The sequence below is a fragment of the Arachis stenosperma genome, chromosome 3 (genome assembly GCF_014773155.1).
Source record: "Arachis stenosperma cultivar V10309 chromosome 3, arast.V10309.gnm1.PFL2, whole genome shotgun sequence".
Lineage (NCBI taxonomy): Eukaryota > Viridiplantae > Streptophyta > Magnoliopsida > Fabales > Fabaceae > Arachis > Arachis stenosperma.
The window spans coordinates 16,827,962-16,847,570 of NC_080379.1; the positions used below are offsets into that span (position 1 = coordinate 16,827,962).

Consider the following 19,609-nt stretch of genomic DNA (forward strand, 5'->3'; position numbering starts at 1 on the left):
TTGAATCCCAACACTGTTTTTAATTTTGTAATGAGATCCTTTCTAGTATAAAAAATATTATTTTACCGAATATTTCGCCACAAATTGAAAATACCTATAATTAAGAACCTAATTAAATCTTTGATCACATATTTTTTGAGAAAAATATTCTGTTAATTTTAACATTTTTGACATAAAAAAAATTTAATTACAAAATTAAAAACAGTATAGAAACCCAGTTAAAAAAGAAAAAAAAAGTATAAAAACCTAATTACAAATTTAATGAAACTATAAGGACCAACAGAATAATTAAATCGGATATATATACTTTTCCTTAGTATTTATTTAATTTATTTTGTGGGGAACAAATAAAATTATTTTGGGAACATAACAGTCAGTTAAACACAATAATGTAACATTTAACGATATAAATATTTAACTGTTAAGAGGAATTATAATGTATTGAAGCTCAGTTTTCTTAATCTCGCTACAGCACGAAATACTTGAATACCAACTTAGTACAGAAACAGAGATATATCCAGTGGCTGATTCTTTTTGTGTATATAACATTTTTCAAATAGAACTCTGGCAGAACTCATTAATATAGTAGTTTGGTTTCTTTCTACAGCTTCCTCGGTTGAGATTTTATAACAACCAACAATAATCCATCCTCCGAATATCCCAATGCATTTAATTATACCACTGTGTACTCTTTTAAATTTGAATCACGTGTTAGTTTCTCAAGTTCACAACTTTTAACTGTCTTTCCTGAAAACAGAACAGGGTGGAGTGACGAAACTCACCATTTAAACTCGATTACTCTGCACGTATTCCGATGTCACCTCATCTTTACAATCTGCCCTGATAATTTAGATGAGTTTCTCATAAGCGCACCAAATTATGTCTTCCATTATGTTATATTTTTTTTCAAGTCACATCCTTCTAATTCTCAAATAAGGCTTACCAGTCGTCGAATTAAGAGCTTCATCTGAAGTGTTATTAAGTTTCAGTTAGTGGCTAATCTGGCATCCGCTTGTCAGCATTTTTCAGCAGAAAAAAAATCGAACCCTTCACAGCACAATTATGGATCCTAAATAAAATGAGCACTATTTCACTAAGGAGCTGCTCAGCACATACAACCAGAAGATGACACGTGGAGAAAAAGAGATGCTATACAATGAGACTATCCAAAAATATACATGCAAAATCAACACCAAGACACATGGAAACGCCCTTCCTGACACTCATCTAAACCCTAAAATCTATTCAGTACAACAGTGTACTGAAGATGAAAAATGAAAAAATAGGCACAAGAAATCCCACTCCACCAGAATTACAACCTGCAAGATGCGCAACTCTCAGAAAGTCAAACTTTTACTCGGGACCAATTGACAAACACCAATAGATAATTTGACAAAAACATAATCCATGCAACCTAATTGTTAAAATTGAGCATGCACAAATCAGAATGCTAAGGAACACAAATGTTTAAAGAAACTATTGTATTAACTATTAAATTTGTTGACAGCATACATAATTTATTCATTGAAAAATTCAAAATGGAACCTGAACTGCAATGAGTGATGATACTAACCAATATTTTTCAGTGCCGAAGTTGGTAATGCAGGTAAGGACATCTCTGCAAAACTCCAAGTAGACATGAGTTAAACAAATGCAAAAAATAATTTTGGAATATCAATATCCAATGGCAAAAGTAAAGTGAAAATCGTTAAGAAAAATACCAGGTGCACAGAGAGACACAGATGTAATGGAAGATGATGAAGGCCAAGGTGCAGCAACATTGTCACTCAAATCACATGTAAAGCTAAATCCTGATGAATTGTCAAATATCACATCTTGAGGCAAGCTTCCAAGCAGACATCCTGCACATAAACCTACATTATTAATCTTAACAGTTCAATCTTTTGCTTTACCAGGAATAGAAAATGGTTCACTTTGATTTAAATGGTTTTCTCCCCCCTAAAACAGTATAACCCAGGATTGTATTATAATTGATCACCCTTCTTAAAAAACTGGGGGATAATAGCATGACTTTGCGCTCAACTGCCCAACTCCACGTTTCAGTTGAACCAGTGTGCAAACATATTATTGAATTAAAAATAATAGCAGCCAACACACCTTGTTGAAGTCCAAAGGCTGCTGCTTCTCAACACCATGCATAGCCACAACAGAGAGAAAAGTTAGGCCAGACAAATTAAGAGAATCACCGTGGACAAAAAATAAGAACATCAATTGACAAAATAGAGTAGGATAATACTTTGTAAGCTGAAATCTTTTAAGTCAACGTCACAGAGCTGATAAACATTTGTCATTATGCCGCCTCTACGTAACATAGATCCAAAAAGTGTTGCACATATTATAGCTTGCTTATTTGTAATTAACATTTGTTGCTGTATTCCGGCGATGTATGTGTTTAATGAACTACAGCACGAAGGGCTAGGGGCAGCAACATTCCGACATGCATTCATTACTTCCGAGGGTTCCTTAAAATTCAAAGGGCATGCTGCACACACATTATGCACCTCATTAGGAGAATTAAACTAAAGCAGAACACAAATTATCATTTGATTTGTGGAAAATAGATAACAATTTCTAGCAGCACAATGATACATTCAACAGCAGATGCATAACCAAATTATCAAACTCAAAAGATATACTACATTAAAGTTAAAAAAATTTAAAAATGTACCTTTGTTAACTTTGCAGGCAGACAGTATTCGGAATGTAGTATTAGCAGCTTCCAATGATAATTTTTTGGAAAGGTATGAATAAACAACGCCTTTGCAGTCATTAAGATAATCAGTGTGATTCATTTCACCAGCCACATTCCCATTGTCATTAAGCATCATCTGCCTTCCAGAAATCTGAAGTGCAGCATCCATTATTGCAGGCTGGCAAACAGGTCTACAACACTCTTTTAGCGGATCAACTGTGCTGCAGGCCTCAAGTAATTTACTTGTGTTAACCGTTTTTTCAAAAGTAGAAACATCCTTCACAGGGCATGACCCACCTGTAAGATTCGATGGTTTTATGGAGCAAAGTGTGGGAAGCATTGTGCCATTTGACCCTTTACTGGATAGAATATTGATGATATCAGTAAAACAATGATCAGAAGCTGCAGTTGGCAAAACCAACTTATCAGATTTGATGTTGAAGAAACCCTGGAAGATGTGGATTAAGCTACTAAATTGTGGACAACATATTACATTCCCTACGAGCGCTGCCAGTGCTCCGGTGCAATCAGATGCTGTTTTATCTATGATATTTGATATATCCGAAACTGAAAAGTTTACAGGGCATTTTCCGGTTAAAACTGGTAGATATCTGTTTGGGGAACTAGGGAAACTAGTGTACATTGGTGACAAAGGCTCAGTGGGATATGGGTATTTTGGCAATACAGCAGGAGAAATTTCTATGGGCTCAAAGAGCCCAGATTCTCCAGAAATAGGTTCCTTAGCTAACTCTACCAGGGTAGAAATTTGTCTAGGGCCAGCATGTGTTTCTCGTGCTGTCACATCTTGGAAAGTAGGAAGCCAGATGAAAAATAGAATTAACTGACAGCACCAAGAACCTGCAAGAATATAAGCACTTAGAACTACAGAACGGTGTTCTCAGCCCTACACAACAATCAACCCTTCTACTATATTAAGAGGTCAACAAAAACCATAACACAAACCAAAAAAGAAAAATCATATTAATGAGGCTTGAAAACAGTAATAACACCGCTGCAGTAATTGATTAAGGGTTCATATACAAAAGATTGCAAATCAGCAACAAATAACAAATAACATAAAAGTAAGAATAGAATGACAAAAGAAGCCTCCAAAAATTACACTAGTGCTTACCCCTATAATTAGCATCCTGAAAGCTAACCATAATTCCCTAGCCTTCAAGTACCATTGATTTTCACACAGCAGAACAAAATGGCCGCTGGTGATAAGTCAAATAACGGCACATTGTAGAAAACTTGGTAAAACCTCAGTACCTTCTGGCTTGAGATCTGGAACTAAGAACTGAGATAGTAGTTTAGTTTGCGTGAGCTTCCACAAAAGGAAACCAGCTCGGAGAAGCGTGGAACGGATATTCTGAGGACTCGCCGGGTTAACTCAGATAGGGATCGGAGAGAGAAAGAATCTTGAGATTGAAATGCATGGACTAAAGTTAGCAGCAGAAGAAGGGGGGAAAAGAGGGGAAAATCGAAACCCTAACTGAGGAAGGAAGACGGTGGAGGAAGGAGGAAGAGGAAGGAGAAGACGACGACGAGCGACAGAGAGAGAAAGAGTGATATCATATGCTCACTCTCTTACATACAGCTGTCAACCGCATTACCAATTTCTATAAAGTCGAAACGCAGCGTTTTGGCCAGTACTAGACATTACAGTATTACACAACAAACAAACATTAGTCTTCACCAGTCAGTGCCGGAGTGTGCATTATCTACGTTGAAATGGGCCCAGTCCTTGCATTCCGGCCCATTTACCCGACAAAACAAATAAATTTTCTTTAACCAATTTAAGTTAGTCGAATCAGCTCACTCATCCATCTAAACAAGTGTTCGAAATTTGAATCTCTAATAATCCATTAGCTAATAAAACTCTAATTCATCGTTGTCCTATCAGATTAAAAAGTACTATAGAGTATAGACAACTAAAAAAAATAATCGCTCTTTTTTTCTTAGAAGCTAACTAATCACCTAAAAGTATTTTTATGTGAAATTTTAAATTTGTAATTAAAAATAGTTAAATAATTTAATATATTTAATATACTGGACTAAACTTCTTGACATAACACTTGTTTACAAATCAAGTATTATATGAAAGTATCTTTATGTGAGTAATCACTTTTTTCTTAATCTGATTCATCATAATAATATTTTTTTATATATTTTTTCATTTAAAAAGTTTCGGCTTAATTAGTTTTTTATTAATCTATTGTTTCGGTGAGTCTAATAAATCTAAACATGATAAATTAAATGTTGACTTTGAGTGATAAAGGTCAATTAAACATTTTGTACAAAAATATATACATTTGTTGTGTGTTAATTCTACTTAAAAACGAAAATGCATTGCATGATCAGATAATATGAAGTTTATATGCGATAAAATCTATTATCATACAAGCCTTTCATATAGTCCTAAAAAATTTTGATCATGAATGATCATAGTAAAATACTAAAATCTGAAATTAACCGAGAGTGGGAATGAGAATTTAATTGACTTTGATTGTGTATATTGTCTAGCACTAGATACATATATTCATAACATAAGTCACCGCTGTAGCACCTGTATTCTCTACAATAAAAAAAAAAAAAGACATAAATCAACTAACTATAAGCAAATTATAATAAAAGAAAATAATATTTTCTTACAGTATACAAGGCAGAATCAATAAAGAAAACGCTTAGTTACCATTAACTACCATCAATTACTATTAAGGCACAAAGCTCTAATAGCCAACAAGTGAGGTTGTATTGTGCCTTTCAAGGAATACAACCTCGTCAATATTGTGCAACACAAGTTACCATAGTTTTTTACTTTAACATATTACAAAAAAGAAGTCTCCACAATTTGGCTAATTTTTTTTGTTATGGAAGTAAAAGTGGTGATATACTTTAACATGGTAATTTTTTGTGTTTTTTAAAATTGTGGAAGTACACAAATCCCTGGTATCGATTTCTGTACTTAAAAATTTTTAATTTTTTTTAACACAAATCCTTGGGACCGATTTGTGTACCTACACAAATCCCTGGCACCGATTTGTGTACCTCTTATAAATCCCTGGCACCGATTTCTACTTCTCTAGTTAAACGATCCCACATTTAAGTATAACACCCCAACAATCCACATTTAAGAAAAACACCACTACTACTCCAATATTAAAAATAAAAAATCCCACAATTTTAGTATTTGCTTTTCCTAACTAATCAATAGACTAAATTGCCTAAAGTGTGTTGATTTTTGGAAGTGTTAGTTGAGGTGAGGGAACTGGTTTGGAGGTTGGTGTCTCGGATCCCTCTAAAACAAGGTACACTCTACACGGATCAAAGTATGCGCAATTATTGTGTCCAAAATGAAACATTAACATGCGCAAATTCTTGTGTACACATGTTGTGACAAGTGCCAACACTACACCAAACTAACAAGGGTTCTTTTGGTCCCCACAATTGAGGGCTCCACTTCCTCCATCATTGAAATCTTTTTCCTGCAAATGCACGCCACAAAAACTAGCATCTAATGCCCTGAATCAACCACGTATACAACCAACTTCTTTACGACTCCTATAAACAATCAATCTAACAAACCTTTCATCCTTGGATGCTGGAGCCATGCCCTCTGAATATTCATTTATGAGGCTTTTTTGTTTGTGCTCATTAGAGGTCATTCATGAGATATTTTTGTTCCAAGTTTAGGTAATCTAACATTAGCACAAGATTGGAATAGATCCTCTCACGTTAAAATTTCATAAAACAATAACATGTATTGAGTTTTACCTATAATAAGATGCTGATATAGACCTGTATTTAATCTGAGAATCTAACCTTCTTGATCAACTTGATCAATAGTCAGAATCACCTTACATTTTACATTGTTTGGAAAATTTCACACAAAAACATGGGACACCCTTTTGCCATCTTTTTTGGTTACTTTTATATTTGGGGAAAAAAACCCTAAAAAACTCGCCTAGAAACATTATCAAGAATAATAATTAATAAACTTATGAAGCAAACATTGATCAAATAGAATAGGATACTCCAAGCCAAACAACAAAAGCATGTCTTGATGCATGAATGATGAATATTTGGAGTGTCAGTGATTATGTACTTGGATTTAACTGGTTTTTAAAAAACATTCAGAAATATTTGTGACTGATATTAGAATATAAAGCTTATATAGCCTGAAACCATATCACCAATTGTAAAAATTGAAAATTTATTGCCAGGAAAAGAAAAATATAATTAAAATATTGGGTGTTAGCTACAAAGTAATACAAGGTAAAAATCCTCAAGAGGTGGTCAAAGACTATGTAGTGTTTCATATACTTTTGGTGCAACGTATTTTTTTTAAAAGCTATAACCACCAAAGTATATCCCCTTGTATGCAACTTCGGTAACATCATTTTTTGGCTAAACCAGTTGGCAAAGATCTGACAAGGGCACCCAGAAAAGCTGACCAAATCAAAACAAGCATTTACACAGGTTGCTCACTATTTCTTCATGCATCTGGTCTGTAATCAAGCATCTCCCTGATGTTTAACCTGATTGAAGGTCCCATTGCTGAACATATGTGGGCACTCTTCCAGTACACACCTTTAGCGCCCGATGGTTTGTTTGTGTCAACTGATTTCTGTGAAATGAATGAGAATGAGTTAAGCGGGGTACTTATCACTTGCGCGAAATGTTATTATGAAAAGAAGCTTGGGAATGACGGAAGAACATACTACTGCAGCAAGCAAGTTTACAAGTAGATCCTCCTCCGAAAAGTCGGCTTTTCCAAAGGGTAAGTGCACAATTCCAGTTTTATCTGCTCTGTATTCAACTTTCCCCTGCTTGAATTCTGCTATGGCCTGAAAAAATGAATTTTGAAGGCTCTCTGGTTAACCAATAGCAGAAGTTTTGCGGAAGAAAAAAAGACTTACAGCCTTGTCAGATGTTGTAGGCAGAAATGTATTCAATTTTTCATGCACTATTCCCACACAATTTTTAGGATAGATAAGGAAAACAGAAAGGAGAAAAATCTTAGAAATACAATACTAGTATATGTATATACATTTTGCACTAAAAGAATGTGTATAACATTTTTCCCCATTGCAAATGAAGGAATGTTTCGAAGGAATAAACAATAAAAGTGGATAGCACACCTGAGGTATATTAGCTGTTACAGTGCCAGCTTTTGGATTTGGCATCAGTCCTCTTGGACCCAGAATCTTCCCTAGGCTAGCCACCTGACAGAATCCGCAATGATAATTAAGGGAGATTCTATCATAAGTAGCAACGCAGAAACTGTCCCTATTAAATTACTGAACTGCAAAGGATAAACATGAACATAGTAATATCTGGACTAATCAGAATGAAAAAGGTGGATTTAAACCTAATCACTTGAATAACATAAAGTTTGGATTAGAGAAAGCCAACTAATCAGAACATAGATCATCAGATCAACACCTTAGGCATCATATCTGGAGAAGCAATCAACTTGTCAAATTCCATGAACCCTCCTTTTATCTGTTCTATCAGATCCTCTCCACCCACCAAATCAGCTCCAGCATTTTTTGCTTCATCAAATTTTCACCTATCAATACAAATTTGATTGCCATTAGGGAACTATTTGAAAAGAAACAAACAGCATGTGCATGTCCATTAACAATTCATAAGGAACAAATGCAGGGACTGAAAATTCCATTGGAAGCAGATATGAGCAAAGCAACAGAGACAGGACATAAAAACATTCATTCTAACAATGGATTTCAGACACCATCAAAGATGTTGCCCACAATGGTTTGACCACCTCATTCTTACTAGAAGATGAGAAATAAACTGTAAATAATACTCAAAGGTTAAGGTTCAAATTCAATATCACTATCAATATCTTTTCTTAAAGTGATAATCCTTTGTCCTCAGACTTACAGCTATTTGCACAAATGGATAACAATAGTACAAGACACAACCAAATCACATACTACATTCCGGCACAACGTAGTTCCATAATTAATCAGATACTAAGAGTAAGCACACAGGTGGAAAAGAACAAGAGATGGGATTTTGCCATTGGGGGAAACAGGTGACACGAGTTTTTTGAGCTAAATTTCGTAAGCATTACCAATTATTAGTCACTTACTGTACAGATTTAGAATTATACGACCTCCCTATGAGTGCAGTGGCATAGAAATTCCTGTATGTCAATATCTTGATGGCAAGACATCAATCAACTAGTGCAATAAAAGGGTTCACTTTATGCTCATCCAGGGAGGCATCCAGATAGAAAAATAATAATGGATAAATTTCCTTTCATCCACATAGTTCTAATAAGAAAATGTATTCTGCATGATCTGAAATCTTTTTAATCAACTAGAAGTCTAAAAGTGAGAGTTAGAATTGAAAAAAACAAGCACCTTGAGTTAGAACAGCCACTTTAACCGGCTTCCCAGTTCCCTTTGGCAGATTTACCTATTAAGAAGAAGTGGATGAAGGACTTAGAATTTATTATTGTAAAACTTAGGGCTCATATGACTCAGGTTTTCAATGTACAGGTATGTAATAAACTAAAATAGGAGATAGTAGGAGACTCACCGTTGCTCTTAACTGCTGATCATTATATTTGGGGTCAATGTTGAGGCGGAAATGGGCTTCTACTGTTTCTACAAACTTGGTTTTAGCCGTTGCTTTGACCAAAGATATTGCTGTCTTCAAGTCGTAGTCTTTCTTACGCTCTCTCAATTGTTGAATTTCCAAGAACCTCTTAGACCTCGTCTGGTGATAAATCATAATAACATTAACCTTATAATAAAAGGAAGGAAACACAATATCAAATACAAAAAATTCAATGAACCGAGCATGGAAAAAGTAAACTATTGCTTGAACATAACGACCGATCAACGAACCAAAAAGATTGAATACAATTTCCTACACTCCAAAACACCTCTGACCATGTACTCAAACAACCTATCATTGAAAATTCAGATAAAATTATTCTATTATGACAGAATATTGAGCCATATAATCATGTTTTCTGTGTAAATGAATATTTATGTTCCAAAACCCTAAACTATTGAATTTATTCATCCCCTTGGTCTCTCCTGGTGATCTCAACTTCATGAAATGCCAAGGTTTTTTTTCTTTTTGTTGATAAATCATTTCCCTACAATGTATTAAAATATGAGAAGCACAAGAAACTTGGATACACCTTCTTCCTGATTGCATATGCTTAAGAGAAAGAGAACTATAAGCTCAAAATGGACAAAAGAAAAAAAGGAAACACTTCTCTAATTGACGGGCAATTTCAACTGAAAAGCAAATAAATTTCCCAAAAATATTGACAAATTCTACACAGAAGCAGCTAAGAATCATCCATAATCTATAACTTGCATCCCACAAGCAAGAATGAAACTATAAGGCACACATTTTCTCTCTATAACACGAAATTGAAAGCCTAACCGAATCGATGAAAAATGAGACGAATGGGAAAAAAATAAAAAATAAAAAGGCGGAGCACATTACCCTGTCCCTCTTGAGAGGCAATGCAGCCTTTCCCTTCTTAGGCTTGATAGTGGTGACCGGTGTGGCGGTGGCAGAGCCATCAGAGGCTTGAGCTCCGTCGACCTCGTCGGTGTCGTCGACGGTCTCCGCTACCTCGACCTCGGCAGCCAAAGCGGCGAGAACAGCGGAGAAAGGCTCCCTGTGGAAGGTAACATGGAGCCACCTTGTAGGAGGCTTGGAAAGAAGAGGGGAGAAGGAAGGGGAAGAAGAAGAAGAGGAGGAGAAGGTTCTAGAAGAAGGCCTAGGAAGGAAGAAGCGGAGAGAAGGAGAAAGGTCTTGAGGGTGGGCGAGCATGAGGGAGGAAGGAGGGGCGCAGGTTGAAGCCATGGATGGTGTTTGATGAAATTGCAGAGAGAAAATAGAGATGATAGCTTTGTGTGTTATCCAATGAAATGAAATTATATGAGGGAGGCACCTCAGATAAGATGTGCCCTATCCTCTACTGACTGCCGCGTGTTATTATTTTTTTTTTTGGGTGCTAGTAATTTTTTCTCAGAAAATGCAAAAATAAAGGTCTAATTTTAAGCTAGTATGATTCACACAAAAATTATAAATTTCAAACTAACTTGGATTCTAATCAATTCACTTGTCACTTAGGTAAATATTAAGTGTTTAAATTATGTATGTACTAATTTTTAGTTATTTACAATATTTTTTAATTCGATAAATTAAGAATTAATCTGTTGAGAATTTGAGTTATTTACTATAAGTTAATAAGTTATTATATTTATAAAATAAAATTTAAATTTTAACACTTGTTTAAACAAATGAATAAATTAATTATTCGACCAAGTTAAATTAGTTTATATATGTAGTAATTTATTTAACTAACTCCTATTGGCCAAACCCAAAAATGACTAAAAATTTTAGAGGTAGTGACCACAAAGAAATCTAAAATGTTTGTTCCAACTCCATTCTTCTTTAAATCTAAAAGCTTTACTTTTACCTCTCTTTATTTAAAGACTCATTTGCATTTACAGTAGTAGTTTGTGACTCGTGTAGATTATCCAAAATAAATAAAATAATATCTGAAATTCTTAAAATATAAAATATATATTTCAACAAACTAATAATTCATTACATATATAAAATATATAATTTGAATTTTCAAACACTTGTTTAAATAGATAGGTAGATTGGTCATTCGATAAATTTTATTTAATTTATATATCTACAAAACTTTTTTATTTGAGAGAGTTTTGTCAATTATTATTTCACCTTATTTATTTATTTATTTATTTATTTATTTGGTCAGATTTTTTTATTTTTTGGTTTTCAATTGTATCTTCTAATTTGATAAGCCAAAAATTAATTTGTTATAATATTGAGTTCTATTTAAGAATTGGTTATTGATCAATCAATTATTGTTTATACAAAATAAAATTTAAATTCTAACATTTACTTAAACAAATTAATAAACTAATGACAATATCAATTCAACTTAGTTTCGGTCAAATTTATTTATTATGAGCTATGAGGACATTTTTATATATATATATATATATATATATACCAAATTTGGTGAATTTACACCGTGTGGATTTTTTTTGTCGATTTTTTTTCCATCCGAAAAACAGGAAATTCAAAAAAAATGAAAAACGGAGCAAAAGTGTGATTTTTGACCTGGATTTTTTTGTGCAGCCTTTAAATAATATTACCAAGGTTTCCTCAAAATTTCAGAAAAATTGCACGAGTCAATTGTGAGATATGAAAATTTGGCTCCTCCGTTGCAACGCTCCGAGTATATATATATATATATATATATATATATATATATATATATATATATATATATTACGATATTTTTTAACCCAATAGATTTTTTTATTTGGTTGGTGAATTGGATAATTTACAATCTTAAGTACTCCAATGAATTAGACAACTCCCAATTTTAGGTACACAACACATACTCACAGACAGGACTCGAACTCAAGACCTTTGAAATAAAAAAAGAACAGTGTGAACTAAGACTCGTTGGCAACGCAATAGGTTAAGAACTCATTTTCTCAGATTAATTTTATACATTTTGATGGGTGGAGTGAAGTTATGAAAGGGAGAAGCAGCCACTGACAACCATTGAAGCCGGCCCAATACTGTGGGAGCCATCATTTTCTTCTTTGGCAGCTGCTAAGCTAAATACGATTACTATGAACTACAAAAATAATAATTAAAAAAACAATTTTATTAATACCAAAAAAAAAAACATTTTTATTTAAGAACCAAACATACACTTAAAACCAGTGAATCCATCATTATCCATGGATATGTGGAAAAAAGAACAAAACAAAACAAAACAGATACTCAATGAAATAATTGAAAATATTCAGTTAGTTTCAATTTTGAATTTTTGAGAATGATAGTCTTTTGAATGGGATCATTTAAGTAATAATTTTTATTTTTAGATTTCATTATTTCTATTTTTATGTATATGAATTTAATTTCTTTGATTTGATTTGCACTTATTTATATTTAACATATTTTATCCTACCAATTTCTTCTGAATATAAAATTTTATTTCATTAATCTTGACCTGTTAAATGTATCTCAATTCTAACGGTTCTATAAATTATTAATGTAATAATTTTATAAAATATATTTTATTCTGTTACGAGATATAATGTATTTAAAGTTGTTAATCATGCTAATAAATTATAATTGAAATGGTATAAATTTTTAGTCCTCATTTAGAGGTTTTGACTTTGAATTAACGTTATGCTTAATTATTAAAAAATATCTTTACACGTATAATACTATCCTATCTTTACAGGTTACTCACACAAGTACAATATTAAAAATTTATCCAATTTATTTAGAAGAATAAAATAATAAATATCAATTCAAATTTTATATTCTTTTATTATAAAAAAATATAATATTATATCATAAAATTATTAATTATATATCTCAAAAGTTTAAATAGTCTGATAAAATCATATGAATCGCCACAAATTTAACAAAATATAGATGATTTATTATTTCCGCTATTACTTTTGTCTTAAGTATAATTATGAGGTATAGAATATAGATCCAACCATTGCTTTGCAAGTTGGTGTATTGGAGCCATAAAAAATTTAGCATATTGTTGCTCTCTAATTATCCTTAAATATATAGTGGTCATGATTTTTTTAATGTTGAAGTTTTTCAACTTAGTACGCTACTATAACCATCCACACAAAACCATTTTCATGAATTCGAAACTTTTTCACGAACAAGGTTTTTGATCTATTTATTAATTAAATGATTTCATGACAATCTTGTTGGCTTGTTCAAACTTTATTGTGTTCTCTCCAAAGATACTTAAGATATTTGGCGATTACTCATATAAAAATTAATATATTTATGTGAATATAATAATTAAAAATTATTAAATAATTTAATATATTTAATTAAATTATTTATTATATAATATAATATGTATTGATATTTTAAATATTATATTTACATAAAAATATTATTTTCATATGAATAACTATCAATATGTTCACTCTCATATAAGTGTATAATAATGGATCTTCTGTCTTTGAGATTTGAGAGTATATTCAATATTATTATGCATGCTTTTATGTATTTGAAAAAACTTGGGAACCGACTATCATATAAGTTAATTCAAACTAATTCTTTGTATTTTTAGTTTATATTTTCATTCAAACTAGTACAGTTTTTTTACGGTTAACTAATTATTCAAAAAAAATCAAATTTTTAAAAATTATATATTTTATATATAAATATATTATCTTATTATATCTAATTCAAATCTAATTGAACATTTGAATGTATAATTGTATCAGTTGAATAACTAGTTCGGTTTTCAAACCTTTAACTTTTTTTAACCTATTATCATAGTTGTATTATTGGAAAAATAATATTTGTATATTTAAATTAGTTTTAATTTTGTACATTTAACTTAATTACAACTATTAATTACATTTGTAGTTGGTGTCCATTACTTTATTTTAGTCACAGTTCCCTAAATTTTAATTATTATTTCGTTAAATAAATATTTAAAAAAAAGGATAGAAAACGAATAGGACATATATATTTGAAGTTTGGCTTTTGTCAAAGAAGCTTAGTTGATGAGTGATGAATATTGTCCACACATTAGTGGTAGTGATGTCGTTTTTGTTTTGCTTTGTCACATGGACTCTGATCTTAGTTCATTCAATTTTATCTACACCATTCAAATATGCAATATTTGAAGCAACACCTTTCAAATGCAAATTTATCAGCCACTGATTAAGTCTCTTTGATTGATCGAATGAAGTTGCCCTTTTCCTTCGACATATAATGGATATATCAACAAACCTGTATATGTGTTAATAATTATAAGATAGTTGTAAGAAATCATCAAGGCTATTAAAGAACGTAATAAATTAAAAATTCTCATTTTTTATTTCCCCGTGAAAATCACAGCTGAAGAGAACTTTGGGTTGTTATTTGCATTTAGAGAAGTTTTGTTCTTGAGAAAAAGTTTTATAATTATACTAGATGTATACTAAATCTAATCACTAAAATTAATCACTAATAATATAAAATATATATTAAATATATTTATATAAATATATTAATAACTAATTTTAATAATTAATTTTAGTGTATAAATAATATTTTTATATTAAAAGTCTTATCATACTTTCAAACTCCGATCCAAAATTAAAAAGGAAAATTTACATATGCCGCTGCTTTTTATTATGGCTTGCTTTATAATAATTCTTCGTATATAGCAAGACTAAGTTAGATTATTTGTGCAAAGACGTAATTGTGAGGTTAATGATCAAAATCTTAAGATTATACGTGCATGGTCTTTGAAAAAGTTAAATATCCCAACTAGTCTTAATTAAAAAATACAATAGTAAATTAAATTGGTGATTTTGTTAGTTATTATTATCATTTAATTTATAAAAAGATCAATTTAATTGAGTTAATTATATAAAATTTTATTTTAACTCTCACGTTTTTAGAAAATTTAGGGATTATAATTCAAAATTAAGGATATAGAATTTAAAATAAAAAATAATTTTAAAAATTAAATGATATTGACCAAAAAAAAATATTGACTCTCTAGTCAAACTTTTCTTTTCACCCCACTAAAAGGCTTTACGTGTTTTTTTATGGATCATGGATGGATTAATAACAAGTATGGTTCTCCCAATCAATACATATACTATATTAATTTTGTTTAGGAGTAATCTAGCATCTCTCTCAAGTCACAATAATGGCTTGATTACGTTCAGACGTTTAAGAGATAATCCATCCCAATAATGGCTTTTTTATATACACATACATCAGCATCACCAGATTGAATTATTGAACACATAGCACTGAGTTGAGCTTATTACTAAAATTCATTACGCTTAGTTAGTTATAACCTTAGATCACACTCAACCTCTAAGTGAGCTTAAATTTTGGACTCGACTAATTAGAATTGAAGTTCATCAAGCTCAAATTAGCTCCTGACCATGCTTTTCATAATTAAGAACATATAATCTTAACATCAATGTAATAACAAGTAACAACAACAAATATTAATAATGAAAAAGTATGAGGAGCCAATGACTTTAATATACAATGTGTATAATAGGGGTCAAATTGAAATTAATATCAAGTTAAGTTAATTAATTTTAAAATTTAAATTTTTTAAAAATACAAAAACCCAAAAGAAAACTGTTTGGCTGTTTACTTAACCCTAAACCCTCTCTCCCAAATCTCTAACGCCGTGCTGCCTTATCCTATTCCTAACAATCCTATGTTCCGTTTCTTCGCGCCGTCACCACACCATTCACGTCCTCATTGCAGACCGCGACAGCCACCGCCGTTGACGTAGGAGACCACCACAGTCTCGCTGCCGGACATCCGCACGCCGCGTGATCTTGTGTGGCATCATACTCGTCTCTGAACGCCGCGTCTTCTTTATGCCACATGTGGTCTGCCGTCAATGAATCCAACACTACCATTTCTTCTGTCTGATCGCAACGCTTATCTTCGTCCTCCGTCAATGTTCACTGTGTTTTCTTGGTTGACTCATCTCTTGCTACTGATACTTCTCACTACAAAGACTCTAAGGCCTTTCACAAGGATGTAACCCTCCTTCCTAGTGAATTTCAAGTTTTTTAACTTTTTGTCTCCCTCTTTATCAAGTTTGTCTTTCTGTCTTTTAATAGAATTCTTTTGTTCTATCACCATTGAGTAATCAAATTGTGATTATTGGCTGCTATATCTTAATTTGGGGTAATGACTTGAAAGATTTAATTATTTCTCATAGAATTGTCTTGCTTATTAACCACATGATACCAGCATTGAACAAAGTTTTCTATTTTATGTTTATTATGATCACAAATTAGGCTCTAATATTTTATTTCAATATACTTGAGACCCTAATTTATGTTAGATGTACAGTTGCACATTATTGTTGTAATATCTCTTGTTTCTATTAATGGATTTGGTGTTTCTTGAAGAATTTATTGTAATTTTTTACTATGCTACTCGCAACTGAATGATATTCATATGCTATTGAACTATTCTTTCTTAAAATTTGTAAAGAGCTTAAGAGATATGGTAGGTACAAGGGTAATTGGATAAGAGATGATATGCTATATTATGAACTTTTCAGTTTACTTTGTGCCCCAAAGACATCTCTCTCACCTGCATTTCTGTTTTTGATGCTTTCTTCCCTTTAAACACATGGTATTTTGGTGTAAGTCTGACATTTGTGATTGAACATTATGTACAAAAAAGATAAAATTGTGTCATAGAATTCCAAAATTTTTTAATGGTTAACCATGATAATTTCATCTAGTGTCATTTTGGTGAGTAATAGAGGATTTATACTGACAATCTAACATGTTGACTCAGCAATAATGGTATGAAAAATAAATATTTTTCATATGATATATAATAAATAGTTAAGTATAACTTTGATCTTGCTTTCTATAGTAGAGTAATTAAGTTTAAACTTGATGCTTTTAACTATAACATTGTACATCCGTTAAGAAACACTTTAAAGCATGCACTCATGATTACATGCATAATATGCACATGTAAACACAACTTTATAATATAATGGATGCAACTAATGTTTTTATCTTATTAGTAAAATCTTTTTTCCTGTCTTTCTTATAGTTATATGACTTTCTTTATTGCAGGGTCATTGACAACAATTGATGTTTCTTCTTCTCCAAGAGATGGATCAAAAGTGCGAGTGACCTATCAGGGTTCAAGTAAAATGTTTACGGAAACACTAAATTTGTTAACCTGTTAATTGCTTGATATGAGGTCTTCCAGGAGCATATAGTGAGGACCCAGTATTAAAAGCATATCCAAAATGTGAGACTATGCCATGTGACGAATTTGAATAATGTGAGAGATTTGAAATATGACGAATTTGAAGAATGTCAGAAATTTGAAATATAATTATTAAATTTTTAGTTGGTTGGATTGGATTCAAATAAATACAATTAAATTATGTCGGATGTTCATTTTATTAAGTATACAGATGATTATTTTTATTGTTAAGTGGATGTTTGGTTGTTAGTATTAGATTCAAATAGATACAATTAAATTATATTGGATGTTTAGCTTAATAGATATGCGAATGGTTATTTTTATTTTCAGGTGTATGGTTTTTTGTATTAATTAATTATTATGTACTTATGTGAATATATAAAAAGTAAAATTTTCGTATATCGTTAAGGAAATTAATTTTGATGCACTGATTGTGTAAAATGTTTTACCTAATCGACCAATTACATCTATTTTTTTAGATAATTATTCACGCAATCAAAGTAAAATAGTAGTAACAATAATTAGATACATTTATTACACAAATTTACACTGATAATGTATTAAAATTAAATTAATCTTAGTTGTTAGAAAGAGTTACTAAAAAATTTTATCATTCTCAATATATATAAATTTTATAGATAGTGGTGTAAATTAAATTATGACAAAGATTAAATAAAAGTGAACTCACCTTTGATTTTAATATTTTTCTAAATTAACTTGCATCTATGTATGTGGTTCATGCATTTGCATTATTCAGATGGTTGTAATCCCATTTAAAGTATAATATATTTGTGTCATCAATGCTTGAAAGGTAACAATAATAAGAAAATGAAGGGTTAAGTAATTAATTTTTACCTTTTAGAACCTAAAGAAATAATAAAATAATAAAATGCATTAAACAAAAAGAATAAGTTAGTTTTGTCACAAAATAGTTATCTTACTATTGCTGGTTAACTGGAGTACTAGTGATAATGGTCAATTCTAAATCATATTTTTAAATTAAAATATGCCGCATATTCATTTTACTAGATATGCGGATGATTATTTTCATTTTTAAGTGGATGTTTAGTTGATTGGATTCAATTTAAGTAGATACAATTAAAATATGTCAGATGTTCAATTCACTAGGTATGCGGATGGTTATTTTTATTCTTAAGTGGATGTTTATTTGATTGGATTGGATTTAAATAAGTACAATTAAAACACGCCGGATATTCAATTCACTAGGTGTGTAGATGATAATTTTTATGTTTAAGTAGACGTTTATTTGATTAGACTGGATCTAACTCAAATTTACCCGATTTTGCAACACCAGAGTCATACAAGTTCAAAAAACAAACAGAACATCTATATGTTTGAGACTAGAAAAACATCACACTGTCTTATGAATAAAACAAACACGCATGCACACATACATATGAGGAGAAACACTTGGTTCTAATAAGATGAATTTCATGACAATGCTAATTTTTAAGAACTGAAACGAGATAAATAAAATGAAATCTAAAATGCTGTAGCGTTTGGAAACAATGGATTCTATGAACTCTTGAAAGGGAGCCAGCTCCTTCTTGTCAATCAAACCAAATTCCTATCAAGAAAAAAAAGATACTCTTAATAATGCTGCATCATGATGACAATGTTAAGATCGTCAAGGCAGTCGTAAGTTAAAGAAGCTTGTCAAGAGCTATCTACTTGTAATCTTTTTCCAACATTTTGACTGCTAGGGATTATACATGTGATCTTTTTTTCTCTTCTTTGCTCTTCCCTTTTATAACCTGTGTGATAGCCTATGTGCATTGGAAAATAGGAGCATAGCTCAATTTTTAGGCATATCAATTACTAGCGTGTAGAAAAAAATGTTTAGAATAAGAAAACCCAACAAATAAATTGACATTTACTTTAAAACAAACATTAAAAAGGCAAATATAAAAAATAAAAATATAAAACACTATGCAAGATAAAAGCACATTTCTTTTTCTAACCAATATGGTCAGCATCGGGCCGGTGCGAGAGAGTGCGACGCCGGGTGCGGAAGTTTGGCGGCCCGGCGACAGCAACCAGGAGCTCCTCTGCCTGGAT

At 31.4% G+C, this 19,609-nt stretch overlaps 2 protein-coding genes across 9 annotated transcripts; both read right to left on the reverse strand.

The window, feature by feature from the left end:
- Nucleotides 1-409: 409 nt before the first annotated feature.
- LOC130969755 (uncharacterized GPI-anchored protein At1g61900) lies at nt 410-4,302 on the reverse strand. Of its 8 annotated transcripts, none has more exons than XR_009081914.1 (8): nt 3,846-4,302; nt 2,690-3,571; nt 2,258-2,503; nt 2,119-2,145; nt 1,722-1,862; nt 1,574-1,618; nt 944-1,069; nt 411-840 (listed from the first exon to the last, which is right to left on the reverse strand). XR_009081914.1 is itself a non-coding variant. In XM_057895633.1 (7 exons), the coding sequence occupies exons 1-7, from the start codon at nt 3,874-3,876 to the stop codon at nt 1,050-1,052; spliced, it is 1,392 nt and encodes a 463-aa protein (XP_057751616.1). In that variant the 5' UTR covers nt 3,877-4,302; the 3' UTR covers nt 410-1,049. The 8 variants fall into 8 exon arrangements, 5 of the variants coding, with proteins under 5 accessions (XP_057751616.1, XP_057751615.1, XP_057751613.1 ...); XR_009081913.1 differs by having other exon boundaries at nt 412-835; nt 944-1,319; XR_009081912.1 differs by having other exon boundaries at nt 412-840; nt 944-1,319.
- A 2,610-nt stretch (nt 4,303-6,912) lies between these two features.
- On the reverse strand, nt 6,913-10,651 carry LOC130969608 (50S ribosomal protein L1, chloroplastic). The gene is made up of 7 exons (XM_057895412.1): nt 10,214-10,651; nt 9,287-9,466; nt 9,105-9,163; nt 8,162-8,285; nt 7,858-7,941; nt 7,438-7,563; nt 6,913-7,343 (listed from the first exon to the last, which is right to left on the reverse strand). The coding sequence occupies exons 1-7, from the start codon at nt 10,577-10,579 to the stop codon at nt 7,212-7,214; spliced, it is 1,071 nt and encodes a 356-aa protein (XP_057751395.1). The 5' UTR covers nt 10,580-10,651; the 3' UTR covers nt 6,913-7,211.
- Between the last annotated feature and the right edge of the window lie 8,958 nt (nt 10,652-19,609).